Here is a 24,178-nt window from a genome sequence, read left to right on the forward strand (position 1 = left end):
TAAATGAAAGAAGCCAGTCACAAAAGACCACATATTATAGGATTCTATTTCTCGGTAATGTCCAGACTAAGGAAATCCATGGTGACAGAAAGTAGATTAGTGGTAGCCAAGTGCTGGGAGGAAGGGTAGAGAAAGGAAGTGACTGTGAATGGGTACAGGGTTTCTTTTGGGGTGATGAAAGTGTCCTAAAATTGACTGTGGTGATGGTTGTACAACTCTGTAAATTTATCAAAAACCACTGAAATGTCTACTTTAAAAAGAGGTGGAAGTATATCTTAATAACACTGTTGTAAAAATAAAAACAATCTATAGAGAAAACCTAGAAGACTTAATCATGATTACAGAAATACAATGTACCAACACAACATTACCACTCCTGACTGCTGACGGAGCTGGGGGTAGAGCCAGAAAGAAAGTTAAGGAGAAAAAGAGAAGATCAGGACATCCATTTCTAATTTCACAAGGGCAGGGAGGGATTAAAAGTCACTGTCATTGGTTGATGGAACTAAATTAAAGGTCTATGTCAGTAATATAAAGACTGAAGAATAATCAATTTAAGAACCATAAGGCCAGGGGCAGTGGCTCACGCCTGTAATCCCAGCACTTTGGGAGGCTTGGAGGAGGGTGGATCATGAGGTCAGGAGTTCAAGACCAGCCTGGCCAAGATGGTGAAACCCCATCTCTACTAAAACTACAAAAAAAATTAGCCAGGCACAGTGGCAGGTGCCTGTAATCCCAGCCACTCGGGAGGCTGAGGCAAGAGAATCGCTAGAACCTGGGAGGCAGAGGTTGCAGTGAGCCAAGATCACACCACTGCACTCCAGCCTGCGCAAAAGAGTGAGACTCCATCTCAAAAAAAAAAAAAAAAAAAAAGAACAAGAATAAAAGAAAAAGAGCCATGGCTGGCTGTGGTAGCTTACACCTGGAATCCCAGCACTTTGGGAGGCTGAGGCAGGTGGATCACCTGAAGTCAGGAGCTCAAGATCAGGCTGGCCAACATGGTGAAACCCTGTCTCTACTAAAAATACAAAAGAATTAGCAGGGCATGGTGGCACACGCCTGTAATCCCAGTTACTTGGGAGGTTGACACAGGAGAACTGCTTGAACCCGGGAGGTGGAGAGGTTGCACTGAGCCGCGATCATGCCATTGCACTCCAGCCTGGGGAACAGAGCGAGACTCTGTCTCAAAAAAAAAAAAAAAAAAGAAAAGAAACAGAACCACAAAAAAAAAAAAAATGCCATGGCTCACACCTGTAATCCAGAACTTTGGGAGGCTGAGGCAGGAGGATCGCTTGAGTCCAGGAGTTCAAGACCAGTCTGAGCACTATAGTAGAACCCCTGTCTCTAAAGCAAAAAATTAAAAAATTAGCCAGCCATACTGGCATGCACCTGTAGTCCCAGCTACTCCAAAGGTGAGGCGGGAGGATCGCTTCAGCCTGGGTGCTTGAGGCTGCAGTGAGCCGTGATTGTACTCCAGTCTAGGCAGCAGCGCGAGACGCTATCTCAGCAGAGCGAGACCCTATCTCAAAGAAAAGAAAAAAAGAACCGTAAATATAATTATCAAAAAATGTGGAGAATGAAGGAAGTAGGTGAGACGCAATTGTCACTCATTATAACAGGAAGCTGAGAATTAAATCATATATTCATATTATTTAGAGATATAAAGATAATCGCTAGAAGCACTAAAAACAAAAATGAACAAATGTAATTGTTTCCAGAGAACATCAGGCTGGATGGGAATAAAACAGGACCGGGGCAGAAGACTGTTACAATACTTTTCAAGAGAAGCGCATCTGTTCTGAGTCTCTTAACGCTATATGGAATTATTACTCCGCACTATTTTTTTTTTTTTTTTGAGACGGAGGCTCACTCTGTCACCCAGGCTGGAGTGCAGTGGTATGATCTCGGCTCACTGCAACCTCCGCCTCCCAGGTTCCAGCAATTCTCCTGCCTCAGCCTCCTGAGTAGCTGGGATTACAGGTGTGCACCACCACACCCGGCTAATTTTTGTATTTTTAGTAGAGACAGGGCCTAGCCTGCACATTGTTTTTAGAATCAAATCGAATTTTGCATTACTTGAGTTGAAGTATCTGCGTGAAGTAAAAATATAATTTATGTCAGAAAAAATATTAAACTAGATCATTATTACTGAGTAAAATTGTGAATTACGTGTGATTTAAGCAAAACCAACTCAAGTTTGATAGACAAAAACTGCGTCCCTACTACAAAGGTAGCTGAGAGATGTAGGTTGGATCCTTAAGAGAACAAGAAACCTCCGCCAGGCGCAGCGGCTCACACCCGTAATCCTAGCACTTTGAGAGGCCGAGGCAGGCAGATCACCTGAGGTCAGGAGTTCGAGACCAGCCTGGCCAACATAGTGAAACCCTGCCTCTCCTAAAAATACAGAAATTAGCCAGGCGTGGTGGTGGGCTCCTGTACAGCTAGTAACGAGGCTGAGGCACAAGAATTGCTTGAACCTGGGAGACGGAGGTTGCAGTGAGCCGAGATTGCCACTGCACTCCAGCCTGGGTGACAAGAATAAGACTCTATCTCCAAAAAGAAAAAAAGAGAGAGAGAATAAGAAACCTGTTGAAAGTCCCTACCACACCACATGTAGGGCAGACAATAAGAATCATCCTAAAAAGGTCAAAACTCTGCCATGGCAAGAATGAGCATCCAAATGCCTTAATAACTTTGGGATCCAAAGAAAATTTTAGGTGAAAGGAAGTGCACGTGGCACCGCCTTCATCTCTCCACCAACCAGCACAGCCGACCCCAGTCAGAACACACTTTGAAACCAAAAGGCAGATGCTGCTAACCACCAGAACAAAGCAGAATTTGCCATCAGAACAGTACTAGATAGAGTTATTTAAAACATACTCAGAGTTACAGCTGGGACACTTGGGACACAGGATTCTGAGGGACCAAAGTGGGTCATTTTTGAGCATGTCAAGCGGTAGAATTAATAATGACACCAGGCAACAGGCATAAGGAGGAGTGTCCTGGGGTACCCCAGGGAGCTTGGGGCCTTAGCAGTGTGGAGATGCACCCCTGTGGTTATCAGTACCCAGGTAGCCCATATTATGCTAAAGAACTTGCCCTCCAAATTATCACTTTCCAAAGATATCCTGTGTCCTGTGAGGAGATGGAGAGGCACATTCTGCAAGAAGGAAAGCACTTACACTTTACTCCAGTTGGTTGGGTGAGGGTCCTGTTAAGTTTCAAACAAAACAAAACCCACATAAGGTCATGGCAAGAATAAGCCGCGTGGTTCTGAGCCTCTGAAAACACTGCCCAAAGAGTGAGTGGGAACGAGCTCATGAGACCCTCCTGCACTTTCCTGCAAGAAATTATCATTTGCCTGGAATGCGGCCACCCAGCCCAGGTGATGGCCAAAAGAGGGTTGGGTTGATACACATCTTGCCCCAGGATCTGAAGAAGCCCTGGAAGGTGAGGCCTTGGGCTGCAATCTTTCCCAACAGACACTGGAGGCCTCCAACAAGGCTCAGAGGAGAGGTTTTGCAGGGCAGACCCTCACCCCTACCCCAAGGCCCCTCAACAAGCAGACGTCACTATTGTCCCGATCCCACCTTCCCTCCTGAGCAAGCAATGGGTAGCAAATCCTGTTCACCCCATTTCCATGGTCCTGACATCTCCCCTTCCCCTAGCAGAGAGGATTCCAAGACCCACTCCTCATCGTGACCTCCCCCTGCCCCCAGATGACGTGGTGGCTTTCTGGGGCTCATTATTACCCCTGCAGAGTGGGCAGAGGAAACCAAGAGCAGCCTCCTAATTAGATCTTTTTCCCAGCACAACTGCATTAGAATCCTTTGCTCTTTAATAAAATCATACTCAGCGGGGCAGAAGCTGGAATAAATAATACAGGTGTTATTTTTTTTAAACCAAAGACACTTCCCCCTCCCTTTCATCTTTCTTTCATGAATTCAAAGTGGTCCCAAACAGAAAACATCCATATTATACTTCGGTTTTGCTAGGTTCCAAAAGGCTAGGATGCCCCACTCCAACTACACACAAGTCTTCCTTTAACGAAAGAAATACTTGGTGACAGGACCAAGCCTCAAAGGGCCCTGGGCCCATTCTGAAACTGAGATTGTGCTCAGCTGAAAGAAACTTCCTCCCACAGAGTTCTTCGATGAATCATCACTCTTTGTTTAACATCCTCTGAAAGCAGACAATTGATCGGCTCTCAGATCATGCCTGCATAGTACCCCCACACCCTCCACCTCTGCGATCGTTTCAGTGAGCTGAGACCCCACTCCAGGGCTCCGCGGTAGGATGCAAAGTCTCCCAGCTCTGCCTCAGCCCAGAGGGAGAAGAACCTCTTCACCTAGTGAAAGAGCTTCAAGGTCTTCTAGAAGAATCTCACACACACACTGGAGGAATCTCTGCGGCTTCCCATGCCCACAGTCTAGGCCCTTATGAATTTCTTAATGAGGTCCCTGGAGACCGCAGGAACAGGGAAGGTCTTATGCTGGAGGGTGTGGAGGACGGTGCCAGAGGCTGGGAAGGGAATGGAAGGGGAAAACTCCACCTAACTATTAATATTGTGTACCCTTTTACACTAGAACATTGTTTTATTTTAAAAAACACTCTGTTCCTTGCTGAGTACTGCTTTATTTCTGAATGTCTCTTTTATTATTTTTTTAATAAATGATTTGGCCTACAATGATGATGAGAGAGAATTTGTTCTTTATTTTTTTTTTTTTTTTACACAGGAGTTATAGCTTACATAAAATGGAGTATTTAGAGATGAAAAGACCTGAAGTTTGGAATTGGGAAAAACAGAAACGTTTACTAGAGCCCTGCTAATCTGATTTTTCTGGTCCGGAATTGAGGAAGAAACAAAAAGAGAGATACCCTCAGAAAGATACCTTCTACCTATTTGCTTAATTTAGAAAGAAAATGTACATGTAAATATACATGTGTGTATATAATATACACACACACATCCCCAGTGAAAGCGTGTTTTTGATACGGAAGACCAAATGACTGGAGATTGTAAAACGAGGCTCTTTCTTAACCACGAGCTCCTGAGTCCGTGGCGTTCAGCACTTTCATGAGAATCTGTACCTGGCCCAAAGGAACTGAATTCTCACTCCCACTCCTTTGCCCTCCTCAAACAGACAGAAGCCCCCTCTCCCGGCACAGATTTCTAGGCAAGGCTTTGATGTGCTTCCCATGCTCTCACCTGCCTTCCTCATTTGGAAAAACCAGAGGCTTCTACTGCACATCTATGAAAGTGTTGTCTCACAATTTCTCCTTTAGACAGTACGATCCTTGCAGAAATCGCAGAAGTGTTAACACACGCACCTAGTAGGCCCTCAGCAAACTCTTCCAACGAATTCCTGCTCAGGGCTCCAGGGGTTCAGTCGGCACACTAGAACTGCAGGAATCTGGGGGGAAGGAGACAGGCCCAACGCTGCTTTTCCTTTCTGGTTTAGAGGGGGAGGGGAGGAGAGAGGAGCAAGGAGAGAGAACTGCAAAGGGAAAGGAGAGGAAGTCTTTGTCCAGGCTCTTTGGACGAGCATTAGAGTGGAGTTAAATTGTCAGCTAATGAGATTTCCTAACCACGTGCTCCCTTTTAAGTCTAGGCCCCCAACTGATTTGATCCTCACACAACAGCAGGGGGGAAAGAGGCCTTCAGCATCCCCAAGGGCGCGAGAATTCCCAGAACAAGTAAAAGAAGGATGGGAATCATTTCTGAGAGTTCAACTTTAAATAGGTTATCATACGTATTAATTGACATCTAGCAACAATGCTACTGGCCGCGTTCCACATCAACAGCCCAACAGGGGTTCACGGGAGTCAGATTCCACTCGGGGTAACTGAGGCAGGCCCAGGGGAACAGAAGAGACACAGCGCAATCCTGAGGGCTTCTCCAACCACTGGACAGCCTACAAGTCGAGTATATGTTTGTTTGTTTGCTCGTTTTGGCTAGCAAAGGCCCCTGGGGCCTACATTCAAAGAATGTGTTGTTGGACCCAATAATTTATTCCAACAGGCAAAAGGGTGTTAAAACAGGAAGTTTTTTTTTTTTTCAATAAAATCTTAGTCTGTCGTTAAGCCTGAGATCATCTTTTGAAATTATTTATCTGATTATGAACTGTTATTATTTTGTTTTGTTTATTTCTATATGAAACTGATTTCTCTTTTTGCCTAAAGAAAAGTAGCAGTGCAGAGCTAGTGGAGGAAAAACAAGTCAAAACACATTCACAACATTTTTAAGATATTCAGTGAAATTGATTCTCTTCTTCTACCTTCCCTGCTTAGTCAACAGCCTCTTCCTTAAGTTTTATTTCTCCTGTATTCGAAGATAATTACTTAGCAACGTCGATGTTTACCACGCAAAGGCATCCACCCTCCCTAGCCCAGCTTTTTACCTTGAGATACAAAAAAGCATATGCTGGAAACCAACAATTTACCAAACTTCTTCAGCTACAAGGCATAGCTTAAATTTCACCTCTCCTAGAAAGTGTTCCCTCCTAACCTCCAGACATCTCTTTGTTCAAACCTCCCTCCTTCCTGGACTTAATCACTTTCCACAGCAGTCATTGGTTCACTGGCAACTGCTTTCCACCTGGAAGGGTTTTTCCTTCTCCAAACCCAGGTCTGGGTCCCAGCAGAATCTTGAAGAAGAAAGAAGAAACAACTAAAACCTAATGGAAATTCAAACACATTTTTAAAAGGGCTGCAAGCGATTAGATAAATCTAATTAAACCTCAGGCCAAGTAAAACAAGTCCTGTTTGAAGCTGAGAACAGCAGTCCTTCATGCCTTTTATAATAGAAAGAAATCGGGGCTGGGGGAGTGAAGAACGCAGAAAAGGAAAGCGACAAGCGGCCATCCTCTATTACAGATTTCCTCTAACACAGAATCAACAAGACTCTAATGTTTCATACGTGGCTGTCACTGTGCTTTGAGGTTAATCTATATGGTCGTTTAAGCCCCGCCCCCCTAGAGGTTACTCCTTATCCCCACTTTACAGATGCGCAAACTGAGACGAAGGAAGATAGAATAGCTGGGCCGGGATCACCCAGCTTGTGACACCGAGCAGGTACTGGAACCCGGGTTTGTTTGACCTCAGCGCACAGGCTCTCAACCTCTGCTCCAACTCAAAGTATGCGCCAAGTCAGCGTGTATGGATAACCCGATCCGGACGGCTCTGACTCGGGATGCGGCACAGCTGCCCCGCAGGGCCGTGCGGGTGTAACCGAGGCGGGCACAGACTGCACAGTGTCTCCAAGGGCTCGCGCGCGTCCTTCAAGACCTGCCAGCGCGCGGGAAAAGGCAGGCTCCGAGTCAACCTGGGCTGACCCGGGGGCAAGACCAGAAGATGCGACGACTGGAACCGGGTGAGTGTGGCCGAGTCGGCGCCCCGAGGGCCGCCAGCCTGGACCCCAGGCTGGGACACGGGCGCCCCCGGGTGCAGGGGACCTAGAGGCGCCGTGCGCGGCGGGGGCTGGGCGCGAAGGCGCCGAGAAGGCATCTTTCGCCTGCAGCATCCCGCCCCGCGGCCGGGGGGAGGGGGCGTCACCTGACAGTGCGCACCAACTTCTCCAGGTTCGGAGGGGGCAGGCGGCAGCCGCCGGGGCTGGGGGCGCAGGGCGCGCTGCTCTCGCCCAATGGCGAGGTCTGTAAACAAAAGCGGGCCCCACGCGGGTCCCCAGCCGGGTGGCGAGGGGCGCGGCGCAGCAGCATCGCAGCGGCAGAGCTGGTGAGAGGGCGAGGCGGGGACGGGATAGGGCGCGGGGACCCAGGGCACAGCCCCCGGGACCCGACCGCCCGGATGAGGCATTGTCTGCGCACCCGCAGGATTCCGCTTTTAATGCCCCCCTCCGGGGGTTCGTCGCGGGTCCCCAGCTCCGTGTGCCGGCCCCCGGGCTTTCCGCCCGGTGAGCCCGGCCCCGAGCGCGGCACGGATCGCCAAGGTGAGCGCCTAGGAAGCGTCGCCGAAAAGCCAGGCCCGGAGGTGCCTAAGTCAGGGACCGAGACGCAAACACAGACACAGGGATGCACACGCACGCCCTCCCCGAAGTTGACAAAAATCAGCCGATAAAATACAAAGTGCCGCGGCCGCCGCAGGTCAGCGCTGACCTCCAGCTGCCGAGAGGACCGAATGCCGACGTCTGGACGCTGTCATTTCCATCCAGCGAAGGCACCTGGGCTGCACGGTCTCGTCTCCCTCCTTCGCCCGAGGGATGCCTCCTCCTGCCTCCCCTCCCTGCATCTCCCCACCTCCCAAGTGTGTGAACACGAAAACAATACGTGGAAAGCCCGATCAGGAGGAGCTAGGACCCGCCGGGAGCCCCAGTGTGCGGGAGACGGGGGTCAGAACGTGCCCGGCACGGGCACCGAGGCTCCGGGCATCCTCGCTGCCGTCCCCCGGCGCGGCTCCGGCCGGACGCCCGCGCACCCCAGGCCCGCGGTACTCACCCGCGACGGTCGTCCGGGATCTCCGCGACGGGGCCGGGCACGATGCGGGGCAGCCGGGCCCCTGGGGCTGCGGGCGCCAAGGCGTTCGCGGAGCTGCAGAGCTGCGCGCCCGACGGCGGCGGCGCTGCTCTGCCGGCAGCGCTAGAACCCGCTCGCGGTCTGCCAATGGGAGCTGTCAGGGCGCCTCCGCCTGCGGCCTCGGGGGCCGGGCCGCGGGAGCCCGTGGGAAACCGAGCTCCGATTGGGCCGCCTGACAATCGCTCCGCCTCCGGCCAGCCAATCCGAGGCGGTGGATGCAGGAGCGGGGCGTTCGGAGTTGGGCTAGAGCGACTATGGGCGCACGCCGGCTAACCGCGCCGCAGCCAGGCTCGGAGCGCGCGGCTGGAGGGGTGCGGGCGGCGCGCGCTCCAGGGATGCCTTCCTGCGAGGCTCCGGCAGCGCGGCCCGGGGAGCTCGCCCGCAGGCAGCGGAGGCGCGGCGGGCCGGGGGACGACCAGGGAGCCCCTAACAAAGCAGCTTTGGGAGGGCCAGAGGCCTCTGCCTCCCTCGGCGATAGGTCCGCGAAGCTGCCTGTCACCCCGCATAGGTGGAGGTGGCCAATGGCGTGCACAGACGGAGCTCGAGTTGGCGCGCGCGCGCGGCTCGGCATCGGTGGGATTGGTCGGAGGTAAAGGATTTTCCTGCCACCTAAGGCGGAGAGGAAGGGGGATCGGAACGGGGGAGGCGAAGAGTCAAAAAACGTTGTGCCTGGGACAAGTGGTCTGGCACGGGAGGCGTGTGCCTGACTCTAGGGGGAGACAGGAACTTTTTTACGAGAGAAAAAAATCCTAACGCAATCCCTTCCCGTGGATGCTAGAGGATGTTAGACCCTGAGCAGCCTCCAGGTAGGGCATGGTGGCCTTCACCAGAGTCCAGGACTCCCAGGGTTCACTTACCGTGCGCAGCAAGCCAACTTGGAATAACAGCGTGGGGTTTGGGCCTTAACGCTCACCTGCTGGGCAGAGTAAGTGACTCGGGCAGGGTTCACGCAGACCTCCTGGGCTCCTCTGTAAAATCCGGAAACGACAGTTGCAGTTTACCTTTCGCAAGGTTGTGGGGAACGCGGAAACGGAGACGCTGGCGGTACAGCCTCGAGCGAAACCTTTCCCTACACGAGGCCAGAGCTTCTTCCTCTCCTGAAGAGCTCTAGACTTCCCCATTTACAACAAAGGCTGAGGATGTATGTTCCTTAGACTTTGATTCCATACACGCATGTTCGCCCCGGGAGCTGGGAAGGTCTGCGCTCCCGGGGTGATCTTGTCGAAAACAAAAAGAATTTTCCACACTCTGGAAGATAAACCTAAACCGGAAAATTGAAAGTCATCCCTGATTCCTCCTTCTCCTTAACCCTCTCCCATCCATTTTTGTTAACCTCCCAAACCCATTCCTCCCATCCCGTCTCACCTGGACCTCAGTAAAGGGCTCCCATCGTCCTTCTGTCCCAGGCCTTGCCCCCTGAAATCTGTTCTCCACTTTGCAGAATGATCCTTCTAAGCAGAAAAATCTCATTTTGCGCCCTCAACTCTGGGTCTCTTTTCTTTCCCCAGAACACGTCCACCCCCAGCCCCTCCCTTCACTTCACTAATTCCTACGCTTCTTCAGATCCCAGCTTGGCCGCCAAGGCATCCATACAGCAGGCGTTGCTGAACTCCTGCTCTTACAGACCCCGGGAAGCCGCCTGTACCCTGTCAAGGTTAGATGCCACGTTTCCACTTCCAGTGCTTCCACCCCCTGTACTCCCCTCACAGCCTGTATTACACGGGGCTGAAGTTGCCTGTTGCACTGCAGCCCTCCATGGAAGCCGGAATCTTATCTATCTTCCCTGCTGGATCCCAGTTCTAGCACAGTGTTTGGCACATTTGGAGCACTGAAAAAACATGGAATCCATGAATTATAGAGGAGCTATAATTATAGGCAAGAGCTTTAAGGATTTGAAGTGCTTCTAAAACATCAGTTTGAGAAGAATGGGTAGCATGGTAGCTCTTGAACGGATGCGTCCACCAGGTTCCATGATCAGTATTACAGGGAGGTTTTTGAGTCAAGTTTGAGAGATTTTCCAAAGACACCCCTTCCAAAACCAGCCTCGTTTCAGCCAACAGCTTGGAATGGAGAATAATTCCCTTGAGAAGGTTTTCATCACCTGTTACAAGCCACCTTCTAGGGGAAATACATATATTTGAAAATGAGTAGAGGGTTTTTCCCTAAGGAAGTTTAGAAGTACATCTGGCCATCCTTAAAAGAACAGACGTTGGAGTGAGGCTGCCTAATTTCAAGCCCGGTTCCTTTCTAACTGTTACCTAGGGCAAGTTACTTCAGATCTCCGTGACTCGGTTTCCCCATTTATATAAATGAGATAACAATAGTGCTTCATACCACATACAGTTGGTAAGAGGATGAACGAGTTAATATTAAGAATGTGCTGGCCGGGCACGGTGGCTCACTCCTGTAATCCTAGCACTTTGCAAGGCCGAGATGGGCAGATTGCCTGAGCTCAGGAGTTTGAGACCAGCCTGGGCAACACGGTGAAACCCCGTCTCTACTAAAAATACAAAAAATTAGCCGGGCATGGCGGCGTACACCTGTGGTCCCAGCTACTCAGGAGGCTGAGGGCAGGAGAATTGCTTGAAACCTGAAGGCAGTGGTTGCGGTAAGCCGAGATTGCGCCACTGCCCTCCAGCCTGGGCAACAGAACGAGACTCTGTCTCCAAAAAAAAAAAAAAAAAAAAAAAAACCAATTAAAAAAAAAATGTGCTTAGAAGAGTACCTGGCACATAGTAGCATTTAATAATGTTTACTGAATAAATAAACAGCTTCCACTGCACATGTGTGTGATGGGTAGGGCGTCCTCATGAGTGAGTGGTGGGTTACTAGAGGCTTCCCTGAAGGTGAGTAATGGGATCTCTCTTCCCCGCCTCATCTGAGGGCTGCTGCCTTAGGGTCTCCTGTTAAGGAGGTGACATTATTGTAAGGTGAGCTTCAGATGAATCATCACAGCAGCCATCTGATTGCCTTGTGCCTAAGACCTCTGAAAAGCACTTTGAGATGCAGAATCCTGGCGGTAGGTTGGCTGGGTTGAATCTGAGCTCCACCACCTACCAGGTCTGTAGCCTTGAGAAGGTTACTTAATCTTTCTTAAGCCTTAGTTTATTGATCTCTAAAATAAGGATAGTAACACCTAACCCGTAAGGATATGGAGACAGTTAAAAAGAGGTCACGCATGGCACATGTTACGAACTCATCAAAGTTGGTGATCGGGTTCAGCTAAGTTAGTGAAAAACAGAATAATAACATTTCATTAAGTGGTTGAAAAACCTGGACGAGGCCGGGTGTGGTGGCTCATGCCTGTAATCTGAGCACTTTTTGAGGCCAAGGCGTGTGGATCACTTGAGGCCAGGAGTTAGAGACAAGCCTGGCCAACATGGTGAAATCCCTTCTCTACTAAAAATACAAAAATTAGCCGGGCGTGATGATGCATACCTGTAATCCCAGCTACTCCGGAGGCTGAGGCAGGAGAATCGCTTGAACCCTGGAGGCAGCGGTTGCAGTGAGCCGAGATCCGGCCACTGCACTCCAACCTGGGCAACAGAGTGAGACTGTCTCAAAAAAAAAAAAAAAGAAAGAAAGAAAGAAAGAAAAACCTGGATGAGACGATGCAGGAGAAATACTCACTGCCCATAGGGGAGATAGATACATAGGAAACCACTGTTCAGGCCCTTTCTCTCATTCACTTTCTCCCTGAACCCCACTTACTTCAACATGTCAGTACTTTGGCTCTCAGAATCTGCTCACAGCTGACTGTGGGAGGCTTTGTTCCCACAGTCATGGTGCTGAGTGCTGCCACTGAGGTTGACAGAATTAAGCCAATCCAGCCTTTGGGTACCTTTATTTTTTATTGGATTTATTTATTTATTTTTTTGTTTTTTGAGACGGAGTCTTACCCTGTTGCTCAGGCTGGAGTGCAGTGGCACAATCTCAGCTCACCACAACCTCCACCTCCCGAGTTCAAGCAGTTCTCCTGCCTCAGCCTCCCGAGCAGCTGGTATTACAGGCGCGTGCTACCAGGCCTGGCTAATTTTTTGTATCTTTAGTAGAGACGGGGTTTCACTGTGTTGGCCACACTGGTCTCGAACTCCTGACCTCGTGATCCGCCCACCTTGGCCTCCCAAAGTGCTGGGATTACAGGCGTGAGCCACCGCGCCCAGCCTGGGTGTCTTTCTTGACCTCGCAAACCTAAAAAGCTACCGCAGGCTTCAGTGCTGTTTCTTGTCTCTGCCCTACACAGTACATCGCTACTTCACGCTGGCAAAGAGAATGGGGCATTTTGATTAAAATACAGACAAATGCCATCTGGCCGAGTATTCTGACATCTTGTCTCCTGAGGGCACTGTTGACATCTAAAGAGAACATGGAATTGGCATTAAAGGGAAAAATGGGGTGGTCAAAGGCAGAATCAAGGTCTAGGGCAGGAGAATGAGCAGAAGTTACATTTCTAGTACATGACCCTAGCTGCAACTAAGAGTCAACATTTTCTTCCCCACTGGTTATTGAAAGGCTGACTAAACAATCGTAGCTGAGTTACAACAAATGGTCTTCCCCAGTACGAAGATACCTACACACGCGCTCTGGGCAGCCCTGCCTCACTAGTGTTCCTGAGCTGGTCTTTCCCTCTAACAGATGCTCCCTCAGGGTTAGACTTTGGCCTGTTTAATTCACTGCTCTTTTCATAAAGTGTCTCGAACAGTGCCAAGCACATAGTACGTGCTCAATAAATATCTATTGGATGAATGAAGTTTAGCCTTCCGCACTCTCTGCAAGGAGTTTGGCACTGAATTATTTTCTTTTCTGTCATCTATTTGTGGATGCCCTATTTGAAGAAAGAACAGGAGGCAGCTTATACAAAAATAGATCTTGGGCCAGGCGTCGTGGCTCACACCTGTAATCCCAGCACTTTGGGAGGCCAAGGCAGGTGGATTACCTGAGGTCAGGAGTTCGAGACCAGCCTGGCCAACATGGCGAAACTCCATCTCTACTAAAAATACAAAAGTTAGCCAGGCGTGGTGGCAGGCACCTGTATTCCCAGCTACTTGGGAGTCTGAGGCAGGAGAATCGCTTGAACCTGGGAGGTGGAGGTTGCAGTGAGCCAGGATCACACCACTGCACTCCAGCCTGGCAACAGAGCAAGACTGCGTCTCAAAAAAAAAAAAAAAAAATAGGCCAGGCATGGTGGCTCACGCCTGTAATCCCAGCACTTTAGGAGGCTGAGGTGGGTGGATCACCTGAAGTCAGGAGTTCAAGACCAGCCTGGCCAACGTGGTGAAACCCCATCTCTCTTAAAAATACAAAAAAAAAAGTAGCCAGGCATGGTGGCGGGTGCCTGTAATCCCAGCTACTCGGAAGGCTGAGGCAGGAGAATCGCTTGAGCCCAGGAGGCGGGGCTTGCAGTGAGCCCAGATAGCACCACTGCACTCCAGCCTGGGCAATGGAGTAACATAACACTGTCTCAAAAAAAAAAAAAATACACAGGCAGCCAAATTAACCTTCCTTCGGAGGGTCTTGTGATGCATGGCAACGTCTTTTCCCTGTGTAAAGAACCTTGTCATGAGTTCCTCAGATTGTTGATGTGCTGATTAATGCATACCCCACTGACACTTAAAAGTATGCTGATTTCTTTCTGAATCATAAAGTTTCACTGATTGTCTTTCAGGGGGACATTTTAGCCGGTATGTTGCAGTCTGTAGCCAGTTCTTACGACCTCTGTATTGCACCCTCTAATGAAAAAGGACAACGCCGGTATGAGGACTCTCCCTCCCTTCTCCCAAACACCTTGTAACAGACTCCAGAACACTCCCAACTTTGTTGATGTGACTTCCCCCATCATCAGTCTTCACATTTGGCTTCCAAGAGGCCTTTATCAAATTATTTCAGTCTTAATTTTGGTTGACATTATATATATAGACATATATAGACGTGTATATATATAATAAGACGTGTATGTCTTCTGTTGGTTCTGTTTTTTTTTTGGAGAACCCTAATACACATCCCAATAGTTTTTCCCATAACCATTCAATATTCCTCTGCAGACTTGCTACCCAAAGTGTAGTCTGCAGATCAGCAGCAGTGGCATCGCCTGGTGTCAAACACAATCCCAGACACCAAGCCAGACACTGAACTCAAATCTACGTCTTAACACTCAGGTGATATATCCGTGTATAAAGTTTGAGAAGTACATCATAACTTCTTTGGAGTTTGTTTGTTTGTTTGTTTGTTTATTTATTTATTTATAATGAAACAGGGTCTTGCTCTGTCACCCAGGCTGGAGTGCAATGGTGGACCTCGACTCACTGCAACTTCTGCCTCCCGGGTTCAAGCGGTTCTCCTGCCTCAGCCTCTCAAGTAGCTGGGATTACAGGCGCATGCCACCATGCCCAGCTAATTTTTTGCACTTTTAGTAGAGATGGGGTTTCACCATGTGGCCCAGGCTGGTCTTGAACTCCTGAGCTCAGCTGATCCGCCCACCTCGGCCTCCCAAAGTGCTAGGATTACTGGTGTGAGCCACCACACCCGGACACTTTGGGGTTTTTTGTTTGTTTGTTTTTGTTTTTGAGACAGGGTCTCACTCTGTTGCCCAGGCTGGAGTGCAGTGGTGTGATCTCAGCTCACTGCAACCTCCACCTCCTGGGTTCAAGCGATTCTCCTGCCTCAGCCTCCCAAGTAGCAGGAACTACAGGCACGCGCCATCATGCCCAGCTAATTTTTTTTTTTTTTTTTCGTAGGGATAGCGTTTCACTGTGTTGGCCAGGCTGGTCTCAAACTCATGGCCTCAAGTGATCTGCCCACCTCGGCCCCCCAAAGTGCTAGGATTACAGGCGTTAGCCACCGAGCCAAGCCACATCATCACTTCTTTGAAAATGCAAAACCACCTGGGAAGAATAGCAATATTAAAAACAATTGCTTGGTAAAGGAATTTGTTTAATCAAGGCTTTCTTACCTGAGGACAGATTTTTGGGAGTCGGGTGAAAGGACCTAGAAAAGAAATCAAGAAGTCAGGATATTTTCCCAGCAATGATAGGTCTTCAGTCATAAAGAAGAGACCAAGGAAGCCTCAATATGCAAACTAGCATATCCAACTAATACAGATAAACTCAAGGTCAGAGAGGCAGGGCTGGGCAAATCAGGCCACACTACATTCACAGAGCTAAGCAGTGCCCCTTCTTTGTAATTTGCTTTATTGCATTTTATTTTCTGTGTTTTCACTGAAATGGCAGTTTATGGAGAAACTCTCCCACTTGGCTGCGAACAGGCTCTAAGCAACAGCAACACTTCTGCAGAATTGGCAGGGACAGTGCTATGGAATATTTCAGAAACTTCAAGGCAAAGGGACAAACAAACAACCAAAAAAAACAAAAACACCCTCAAAATGTATTTTCAGAGGAAAGAACTTTCACTGGGAAGGGACCCATGGGTCTCCAAAAGAAAACCAATTTGTTTTCATTTTTTCTGCTTCTGCACTCCTGCCTGATGATTAATTCATCAGCATGGGACAGAACAAAAGCTCCTCTTAACAAACTGTAACTACTACATGGGGTGGGTTTCTATGATGATGTTGCAGATCTTGGCCTAATGGGCTTTCTCTTCACTGACACACAAGGTTCAATATTCCTGCCCCCAACTACCGTGAGGTGAGAGTTGAAGCTGCCCCTTTCCCACCTCCTCCAGCACCCGGACAAGGCATATGCATGGACACACAGGGCATGTACCTGCAGCTCCACCTGCCTCAAACCATGTGTTAACTCTCTATCCTGTAGAAGTGTCATCGCTCCTCCAGCCTAACAGAATGACATGGAAAAGGCTGGAATGTAGCCACACTGCCTCAGCAAAACAATCACTAGGCTTAGAGACACTGCTCTCCACAGGCAGGCAAACTGGGACAGTGGAGCCACAGAAATGTGCCTCTCTTCTTGGGAGTAAGGTGACAGCTTCAGTTTCTATCCATATGGAGTTATTGCCCTTTCTCTCTCTCTCTCTCTCTTTCTCTCTCTCTCTCTCCCCTACCCCAACCTCTCTCCTTCTCTCCCTCTCCCTAAAGAAGCAGTAGTTAAAGGCAAAGAGCCTGGTGATTAAAAAGCAGACTCTGCCCTAAATCAGACCTTTCTTCTGTCCCTTACCAGCTGTGTGACCTTGGCAAGTTAGTTAACATCTCTGTGCTTCATTGCCCTCATCTGTAAAATGAGGCTCACAGGCCGGGCACGGTAGCTCACGCCTGTAATCCCAGCACTTTGGGAGGCCGAGGCGGGCGGATCACGAGATCAGGAGATCGAGACAATCCTGGCTCACATGGTGAAACCCCGTCTCCACTAAAAGTATTAAAAAAAAAAAAAAATTAGCCGGGTGTGGTGGCTGGCGCCTATAGTCCCAGCTACTCGGGAGGTTGAGGCAGGAGAATGGCGTGAACCCGGGAGGCGGAGCTTGCAGTGAGCCGAGATCACAGCCACTGCACTCCAGCCTGGGAGACAGAGACTCCGTCTCAAAAAAAAAAAAAAAAAAATTAGGCTTATAATAGTGTACTTCTGATAGGGATGTTATAGGGATGGAATGAGTTGATGCAGTAAAGAACTTAGTACCCGGCCTGTGTTAGAGACACTATGGATCCCTGGCTCATCTACAAAAAGCCAGACTCACTGTCAAAAGGCATACTAAGGCCAGGTGTGGTGGCCTCCCAAATCCTAGCACTTTGGGAGGCCAAGGTGGGCAGATCACTTGAGGTCAGGAGCTTGAGACCAGCCTGACCAACATAGTGAAACCTCATCTCTGCAAAAAATACAAAAATTAGCAGGGCATGGTGATGGACACCTGTGTCCCGGCTACTCAGGAGGCTGAGGCAGGAGAATCGCTTGAACCTGGGAGGCAGAGGTTACAGTGAGCCGAGATTGCACCACTGCACTCCAGCCTGGGCGACAGAGTAAGACTCAGTCTCAAAAAAAAAAAAAAAAAAAAAAAAAAGCGTACTAGGATTCTCTCTCTAGAGCCCCCAAAAGTCTCCTGAAATCAACCTGTCCATAATCTCATCATATTCACCCCACCCCATTCCCCAAACAAGAACAAACAAATCCCACTGATCTCTTCTTTCGTTTCCCAGGCAGGCAGTTCTTAGCCTTGCCAGCTAACGAGGTACTGCCTAGGCTGGAAGAATGGGAGGCAGCTTTGACTTAACCTCCCCCCTTACCTTTCATCTGATAAATGCTGAAGCAGTTTCTGGATCTCTCTTCAGAATGACTCTGTACCCCATTTCTCCACAGGCCTCTGCTGCTCCCTGAGCCTCCTTTATTTTAGATTTTAGATTTAGGACAGGGTCTCGCTCTGTCACCCAGGCTGGAGTGCAGTGGCATGATCACGGCTCACTGCAGCCTTAACTTCCCAGGTTCAAGTGATCCTCCCACCTCAACCTCCTGAGTAGCTGGGACTACAGGCAGGAGCTACCAAGCCTGGCTAATTTTTTAATTTTTTTGTAGAAAGGGAGGTCACATTAGATTCCCCAGGCTGGTCTTGAACTCCTGTGCTCAAGCAGTCCTCCCACCTCCATCTCCCAAAGTGCTGGGATGACAGGTGTGACACACCGCACCCTGAGCCTTCTTTAGAAGGTACAGAATGTGCACTGATTAGAGATGTGTGGTGATTTAACAAACATTTAAAACTGCCTGTTTTGTACAATGTAACAGACTGGGGCTGAAGGAAAGGAGAAATATAGAGATGCACTGTAGACACAGACGGTGATAGAGGAGGGTCAGCAGGGAAAGCAAGAACCAACATACTGCCAGGCCAGGCAGCTCAGCGCTGTGTAGGGGCTGATGTGGTGGGCGCTTTCTTCAGTTTCCCACATCAGCAGTGTCCTCCCGATGATCGTGCCCAACAGCGGGGTCCTTAGATGGTAAGGCTAAGAACTGCCTGCCTGGGAAACCAAAGAAGAGATCAGTAGGATTTGTTTGTTCTCGTTTGGGGAATGGGGTGGGGTGGATATGAGATGATGGACAAGTTGATTTCAGGAGACTTTTGGGGGCTCTAGGAAGAGAATCCTAGTATGCCTTTTAATTTTTTTTTTAGACTGAATCTCACTGTTGAGGTTTGAGTTTACTGGTTAAGTACTATATTACTTGCTGCAGGCTACCATAACAGAATACCTTAGACCGCGTGGCTTAAACAACAGACATTCACTGTCTCCCAGTTCTGGAGACTAGAAGTTCAAGATTAAGGTGCCAGCAGATTTGGTTTCTCCCAAGGCCTCTCTTCTTGCCAGCCAAGAAGAGAGGCCTTCTCGCCTTCTCGCAGTGTCCTCACGTGGCCAGGTGTCTCTCTATGTCCAAACTTCCTCTTCTTATAAGGACACCAGTCAGATTGGATTAGGGCCCACCATCATGGCCTCATTTTCACTGAATCACCTCTTTAAAAGGCTTATCTCCGGCCAAGCGTGGTGGCTCACGCCTGTAATCCCAGCACTTTGGGAGGCCGAGGTGGGCGGATCACGAGGTCAGGAAATTGAGACCATCCTGGTGAAACCCCGTCTCTACTAAAAATACAAAAATACAAAAAATGTGGTGGCGCATGCCTGTAGTCCCAGCTACTTGGGAGGCTGAGGCAGGAGAATCCCTTAAACCAGGGAGGCAGAGGTTGCAGTGAGTTAAGATTGCGCCACTGCACCCCAGCCTGGCCACAGAGCAAGACTCCATCTCAAATAAATAAATAAAAGGCTTATCTCCAAATACAGCCACATTATGAGGAACTGGGGGTTAGGGCTTCAACGGATGAATTTTGAGGGGACACAATTCAAGCCATAACAAGTACCCAACACCCCACCCGTGTCTTCCACATGCTGTAAAGAATAAGCATGCAGTCTGGGCGTGGCGGCTCACACCTGTAATCCCAGCACTTTTGGAGGCCGAGGCGGGTGAATCCCTTGAGCCTAGGGAGTTTGAGACCAGCCTGGGCAATATGGTGAAACCCCGTTTCTACCAAAAATAGAAAAATTAGCCAGATGTGGTGGTGTGCACCTGTGGGCCCAGCTACTTGGGGGGCTGAGGTGGGAGGACTGCTGGAGCCCGAAAGTCAAGGCTGCAGTGAGCTATGATAGTGCCACTGCACTCCCGTGTGGACAACAGAGCGAGACCCTGTCTCAAAATAAATAAATAAATAGAAGAATAGGCTGGGCACAGTGGCTCACTCCTGTAATCCGAGCACTTTGGGAGGCCGAGGTGGTCGGATCACCTGAGGTCGGGAGTTGGAGACCAGCCTGACCAACATAGAGAAACCCCGTCTCTACTAAAAATACAAAATTAGCCGGGTGTGGTGGTGCATGCCTGTAATCCCAGCTACTCAGGAGGCTGAGGCAGGAGAATCGCTTGAACCCAGGAGGTGGAGGTTGCAGTAAGCCAAGATCACGCCATTGCACTCCAGCCTGGGCAACAAGAGTGAAACTACTCTGTCTAAAAAAAAAAAAAAAAAAAAGCAGAAGAAGGAGGAGGAGGAAAGAAGAAAAAGAAGAAAGACACCACAGCTGAGTATTTGGAGCTATATAGATACCCCTTCCCTTCGGGTTTCTTCCTGTTTTTTTTAGTTCAGTAACTGCTGAATTGAATTGAATTCTTTGGTTGGTTAGCAAAGCGTCGTGGAAAAAGTGTCCTCTCTTCTCAGAGGCGTTTCTTTAAAAAAAAAAAAGAATGGGAAAAATACATTATTGAGACTTCCAAGGGTTTCATTTAAAAGCCTGTGAGTAAAGGAGAACAATGGTTATGAAGATTTGTATCAAAAAAGAGAAGGGCCCAAGGCAGGGTGCAGGAGTGCAGTGCCTGGAGCCTCAGGGCAGAGACCTCCTCTGTTTGGGAAAGGAGCCCTTTCTGACTGCCCTCCACATATCCCGCATTAATCCATGGCTGTGACTCCGCTACCGTCTATAGGTGCCCTTCAATAGCTACATTATTCATTCCTTTCAGCATGTAAGTTAATTTTTCCCAACCTAAAACAAGTGCTGCTTTTATCCTCTCAAAACTCTTGGTATGTAAGAAGCAACATTCCAGGCCCTGTTATTGCAACGATCAGTCAAGCCTCAGTATTCTAACGTATAAGCTGGTAGCTGAAAAGTGTAGCAAACCACAGCTAGCCAGGCATTTTCTCCTGTATTTACTTCTCATTCCTGTGTCATTTCTCTGACCAGCTGATGGAAATCTAAAAGATGAGTGACTTTTCCTTCCCCTCATTCATTACTCCAAGATAATTCCTGACTGAAAATGCAGAACTTGGACATTATTGTAATTCATTTTTAATAGCCAGCTAGACTGGGTGTGGTGGTTCACACCTGTAATCCCTGCAGCTCAAGAGGCTGGGGTGGGAGGATCACTTGAGCTCAAGAGTTCGACACCAGCCTGGGCAACAGAGCAAAACCCCATCTCTACAAAAAAATATAAAAATGAACTCAGCATGGTGGTGAATGCCTGTAGTCCTAGCTAATCAGGAGGCTGAGGCGGGAGGATCAGATGAGCCCAGGATTCAGGGCTGCTGTGATCTAGGATTGTACCACTGCATTCCAGTCTGGGTGACAGAATAAGACCCTATCTTTCAAAAAAAAAAGGAGCCAGCTAATACAGGACAAAATAATCCTCTCTCTCTCTCTCTTTTTTTTTTGAGACGGACTCTCGCTCTGTCACCCAGGCTGGAGTGCAGTGGTGTGATCTCGGCTCACTGCAACCTGCAACCTCTGCCTCCCGGATTCAAGCGATTCTCCCACCTCAGCCTCTCGAGTAGCTGGGACTACAGGCGACTGCCACCACGTCAGGCTAATTTTTGTATTTTTAGTAAAGACTGGGTTTCATCATGTTGGTTGGTCAGGCTGGTCTTGAACCCCTGACCTCAGGTGATCTGCCTGCCTCAGCCCCCCAAAGTGCTGGGATTACAGGAATGAGCCACTGTGCCCCGCCCAAAATAATCCTTTCTGTCGAAAAAAAAAAAAAAAGTGTTTCATGTAATAAACACTGGTTCTAATCATAAGAGAAAATATATAGAAAACAGAACTCACAGGTGTTTCTTAAAAGTAGGTCACATGGCACCAAGTGGTTGAGCACAGAACACTACATTTATCTTGATTGTCTGATAAATATTATTTTGAATTTTGTTTCTACTTGACTGATCTACTGTCTTTGCTTCCTATTGCTGCTGTAACTAGTGACTACAGTAGTGGCTGAAAACAACACAAATACATCATCTTAAAGTTCTGGAAGCCACAAGTCCAAAATGAGTGTTCCAAGCTAAAATCAGGGAGTCAGCCAGGATGCGTTCTTCTAGAATTACCTAGCCCCTGTGTGCATCTTCTGGGCAACCAATAGATTTTGACTAATATTCAATTATTTGAGTATGGCTGCTAAGTTAACTCTCCTTTGTTTTTTGTTTTGTTGTTGTTGTTTTGTTTGTTTGAGATAGAGTCTTACTGTGTCACCCAGGCTGGAGTGCAATGGCACAATTTCGGCTCACTGCAACCTCTGCCTCCCAGGTTTCAGCGATTCTCCTGCCTCAGCCTCCCGGGAAGCTGAGATTATAGGCATGCGCCACCACATCCATCTAATTTCTGTATTTTTAGTAGAGACAGGGTTTCACCATGTTGGCCAGGCTGGTCTCAAACTCCTGACCTCAGGTGATCTGCCTGCCTCGGCCTCCCAAAGTGCTATGATTACAGGCATGAGCCACTGTCGGCAACTCTCCATTGTTTTTAATGTCAACAAATGAGATAACCTTTTAGTAAACCAAAAATAATCTCTCAATTACACATACCTAGATATGTAGTGAATATGAATTGGAAAATGAGGAGAAATCCAATGCAATATACCCCATCCAGCACAGCCACTGTGTAACTGGCACTGGTAAACATGAACAACACTTTCATTTGTAAAGAAACCAACTTCAGCGACATTTGTGACATTTTAAAGAGTAATTGGATGTTTCTTATGGATCTGAGTCTTTAATATGAACCAACCATAAGAAATGTCAGTTTAAAATCATTACTCTTTTTGCTAGAGAGCACTATATCTGCAAACCCAAGCTATTCAAGTTTCACAAATAGGCGTTTTGATGCATCCCCTGGTGATATATGTTGAAATATGATTTACTCCAAAGCTTAACAGTGTCAGTTTGATTCAGGCACATGAACCAATCAATGCAATGTGCAAATCCTTCAGTGTTGTTTGTCTCCACTGTGAGGAGGCTCACCGTTCAAGTGGTGTCCCTAATATAGATCAGTGGCTGTGAAAGACATTCTTGGTGGCTTCACTCTTTCTTCCATGCTAATGGAATGTGGATTTTGCTCAAGTGGTAATTTGCCCAATGCAGGCATATCCCCAAGGGATGAATCATGATTGGGCTAAGTCTGTCACGGATATCACATTCCAACTTGACAGATAGTCACATTTCTGGCTTCCCTTGCAGCTACATTGACTGTTAACTAATAATGAACTAGTATTGTTACTGAGACAGGGGACATCTACTGGAATGCTTCTGAAAAATATTATTTTCCCCTACTAAAAAGGAACAAGAAGAGAGTTTGCTGGCGTCTCTCTCCTCCTTTCCGTAAGAGTTGTGGCAGCCATCATGAAGTTCTGAAGTGAAAATCCAACTAACCAGGAGTAAAGTGAAAAAGAGAGTATGGATACGGGATAACATGGTCAATTACCAGACCATCTCTGGAAATGTTTACTTCCACCCTTTTTACTGAGAGAAAGGAATATATGTACACTATTATCTAAGCTGGTTTTAATTATATTTCCTGTCATGAACAACTGAGAACATTCCTAATTGATAAAGAGTTTGGGGAGCAAAATCCATTTAAAATAACAAAAAATAAGAGAATTCAGCCAGGCGTGGTTGTTCACACCTATAATCCCAGCACTTTGGGAGGCCGAGGTGGGCAGATCACTTGAGACCAGGAGTTCGAGACCTGCCTGGCCAACATGGCGAAACCTCATCTCTACTAAAACTGCAAAAACTTAGCTGGGTGTGATGGTGCATGCCTGTGGTCCCAACTGCTTGGGAGGCTGAGACACGAGAATCACTTAAATTCAGGAGGCAGAGGTTGCAGTGAGCCAAGATCGCCCAGAACACTCCAGTCTGGGCAACAGAGTGAGACTCTGTCTCAAAAAAAAAAAAAAAAAAAAGAGAATTCCCTACAATTTAGAAAAACCTTTTCCTGTGTTAACTGTGTTAATAATAATCTCTTCAGGCCGGGCTCAGTGGCTCACACCTGTAATCCCAACATTTCAGGAGGCCGAGGCAGGTAGAAGTCTTAAGCTCAAGAGTTCAAGACCAGCCTGGGCAAGATGGCAAAACTCCATCTCTACAAAAAATACAAAACATTAGCCGCAGGTGGTGGTGCGTGCCTGTAGTCTGAGCTACTTGGGAGGCTGAGGTGGTAGGATCACCTAAGCCCAGGAGGAGGTCGAGGCTGCAATGAGCCATGACCATATCACTGCACTCCATCCTGGGTGACAAAGTGAGACACCGTCTTAAGAGACAATAACAATAAACTCTTCAACAGAGCTGGCAACTTGTTTTGAGCTCTAGTCCTTTAAATGCACCCTTTCTCTCTGTCTCTTTTTTTTTTTTTGAGATGGAGTCTCACTCTGTCACCTAGGCTGGAGTGCACTGGCGCAATCTCA

General features: G+C 48.2%; 2 protein-coding genes across 11 annotated transcripts in view; one reads left to right on the top strand and one right to left on the bottom strand.

Annotated features, from left to right (window-relative positions):
• TIAM1 (TIAM Rac1 associated GEF 1) overlaps window positions 1-24,178 on the bottom strand; it is a 485,833-nt gene that overhangs the window by 437,928 nt on the left and 23,727 nt on the right. For 5 of the 9 annotated variants that reach the window (XM_054468478.2, XM_063659809.1, XM_054468480.2 and 2 more), the window contains exon 1: window positions 8,454-8,771. The gene's annotated coding sequence lies outside the window, so the exon portion shown is untranslated. Of the gene's footprint in view, window positions 1-8,114; window positions 9,017-15,480; window positions 15,516-18,301; window positions 18,439-24,178 lie in introns of those variants that run through there. The other 4 variants (XM_054468477.2, XM_054468475.2, XM_054468481.2 and 1 more) reach the window with 4 other exon arrangements.
• On the top strand, window positions 8,760-14,360 carry LOC129022376 (homeobox protein cut-like 1). 2 transcript variants are annotated; one of them, XM_054468485.2, is made up of 2 exons: window positions 8,760-9,120; window positions 9,543-10,015. In XM_054468485.2, exons 1-2 carry the CDS (start codon window positions 8,786-8,788, stop codon window positions 9,640-9,642), a joined length of 435 nt encoding a protein of 144 aa, XP_054324460.1. In that variant the 5' UTR covers window positions 8,760-8,785; the 3' UTR covers window positions 9,643-10,015. The 2 variants fall into 2 exon arrangements, with proteins under 2 accessions (XP_054324460.1, XP_063515881.1); XM_063659811.1 differs by lacking the exon at window positions 9,543-10,015 and adding an exon at window positions 14,197-14,360 and having other exon boundaries at window positions 8,786-9,120.

This window comes from Pongo pygmaeus, chromosome 22 (assembly GCF_028885625.2).
Source record: "Pongo pygmaeus isolate AG05252 chromosome 22, NHGRI_mPonPyg2-v2.0_pri, whole genome shotgun sequence".
Lineage (NCBI taxonomy): Eukaryota > Metazoa > Chordata > Mammalia > Primates > Hominidae > Pongo > Pongo pygmaeus.

What these genes read in the sequence shown, in the direction of transcription:
- LOC129022376 (XM_054468485.2), top strand. Translation starts at nt 8,786, where the DNA reads ATGGGCGCACGCCGGCTAACCGCGCCGCAGCCAGGCTCGGAGCGCGCG. An exon ending in ATCGGTGGGATTGGTCGGAG is followed by an intron (nt 9,121 to 9,542) that starts GTAAAGGATTTT and finishes ACCTTTCGCAAG; the next exon opens with GTTGTGGGGAACGCGGAAAC.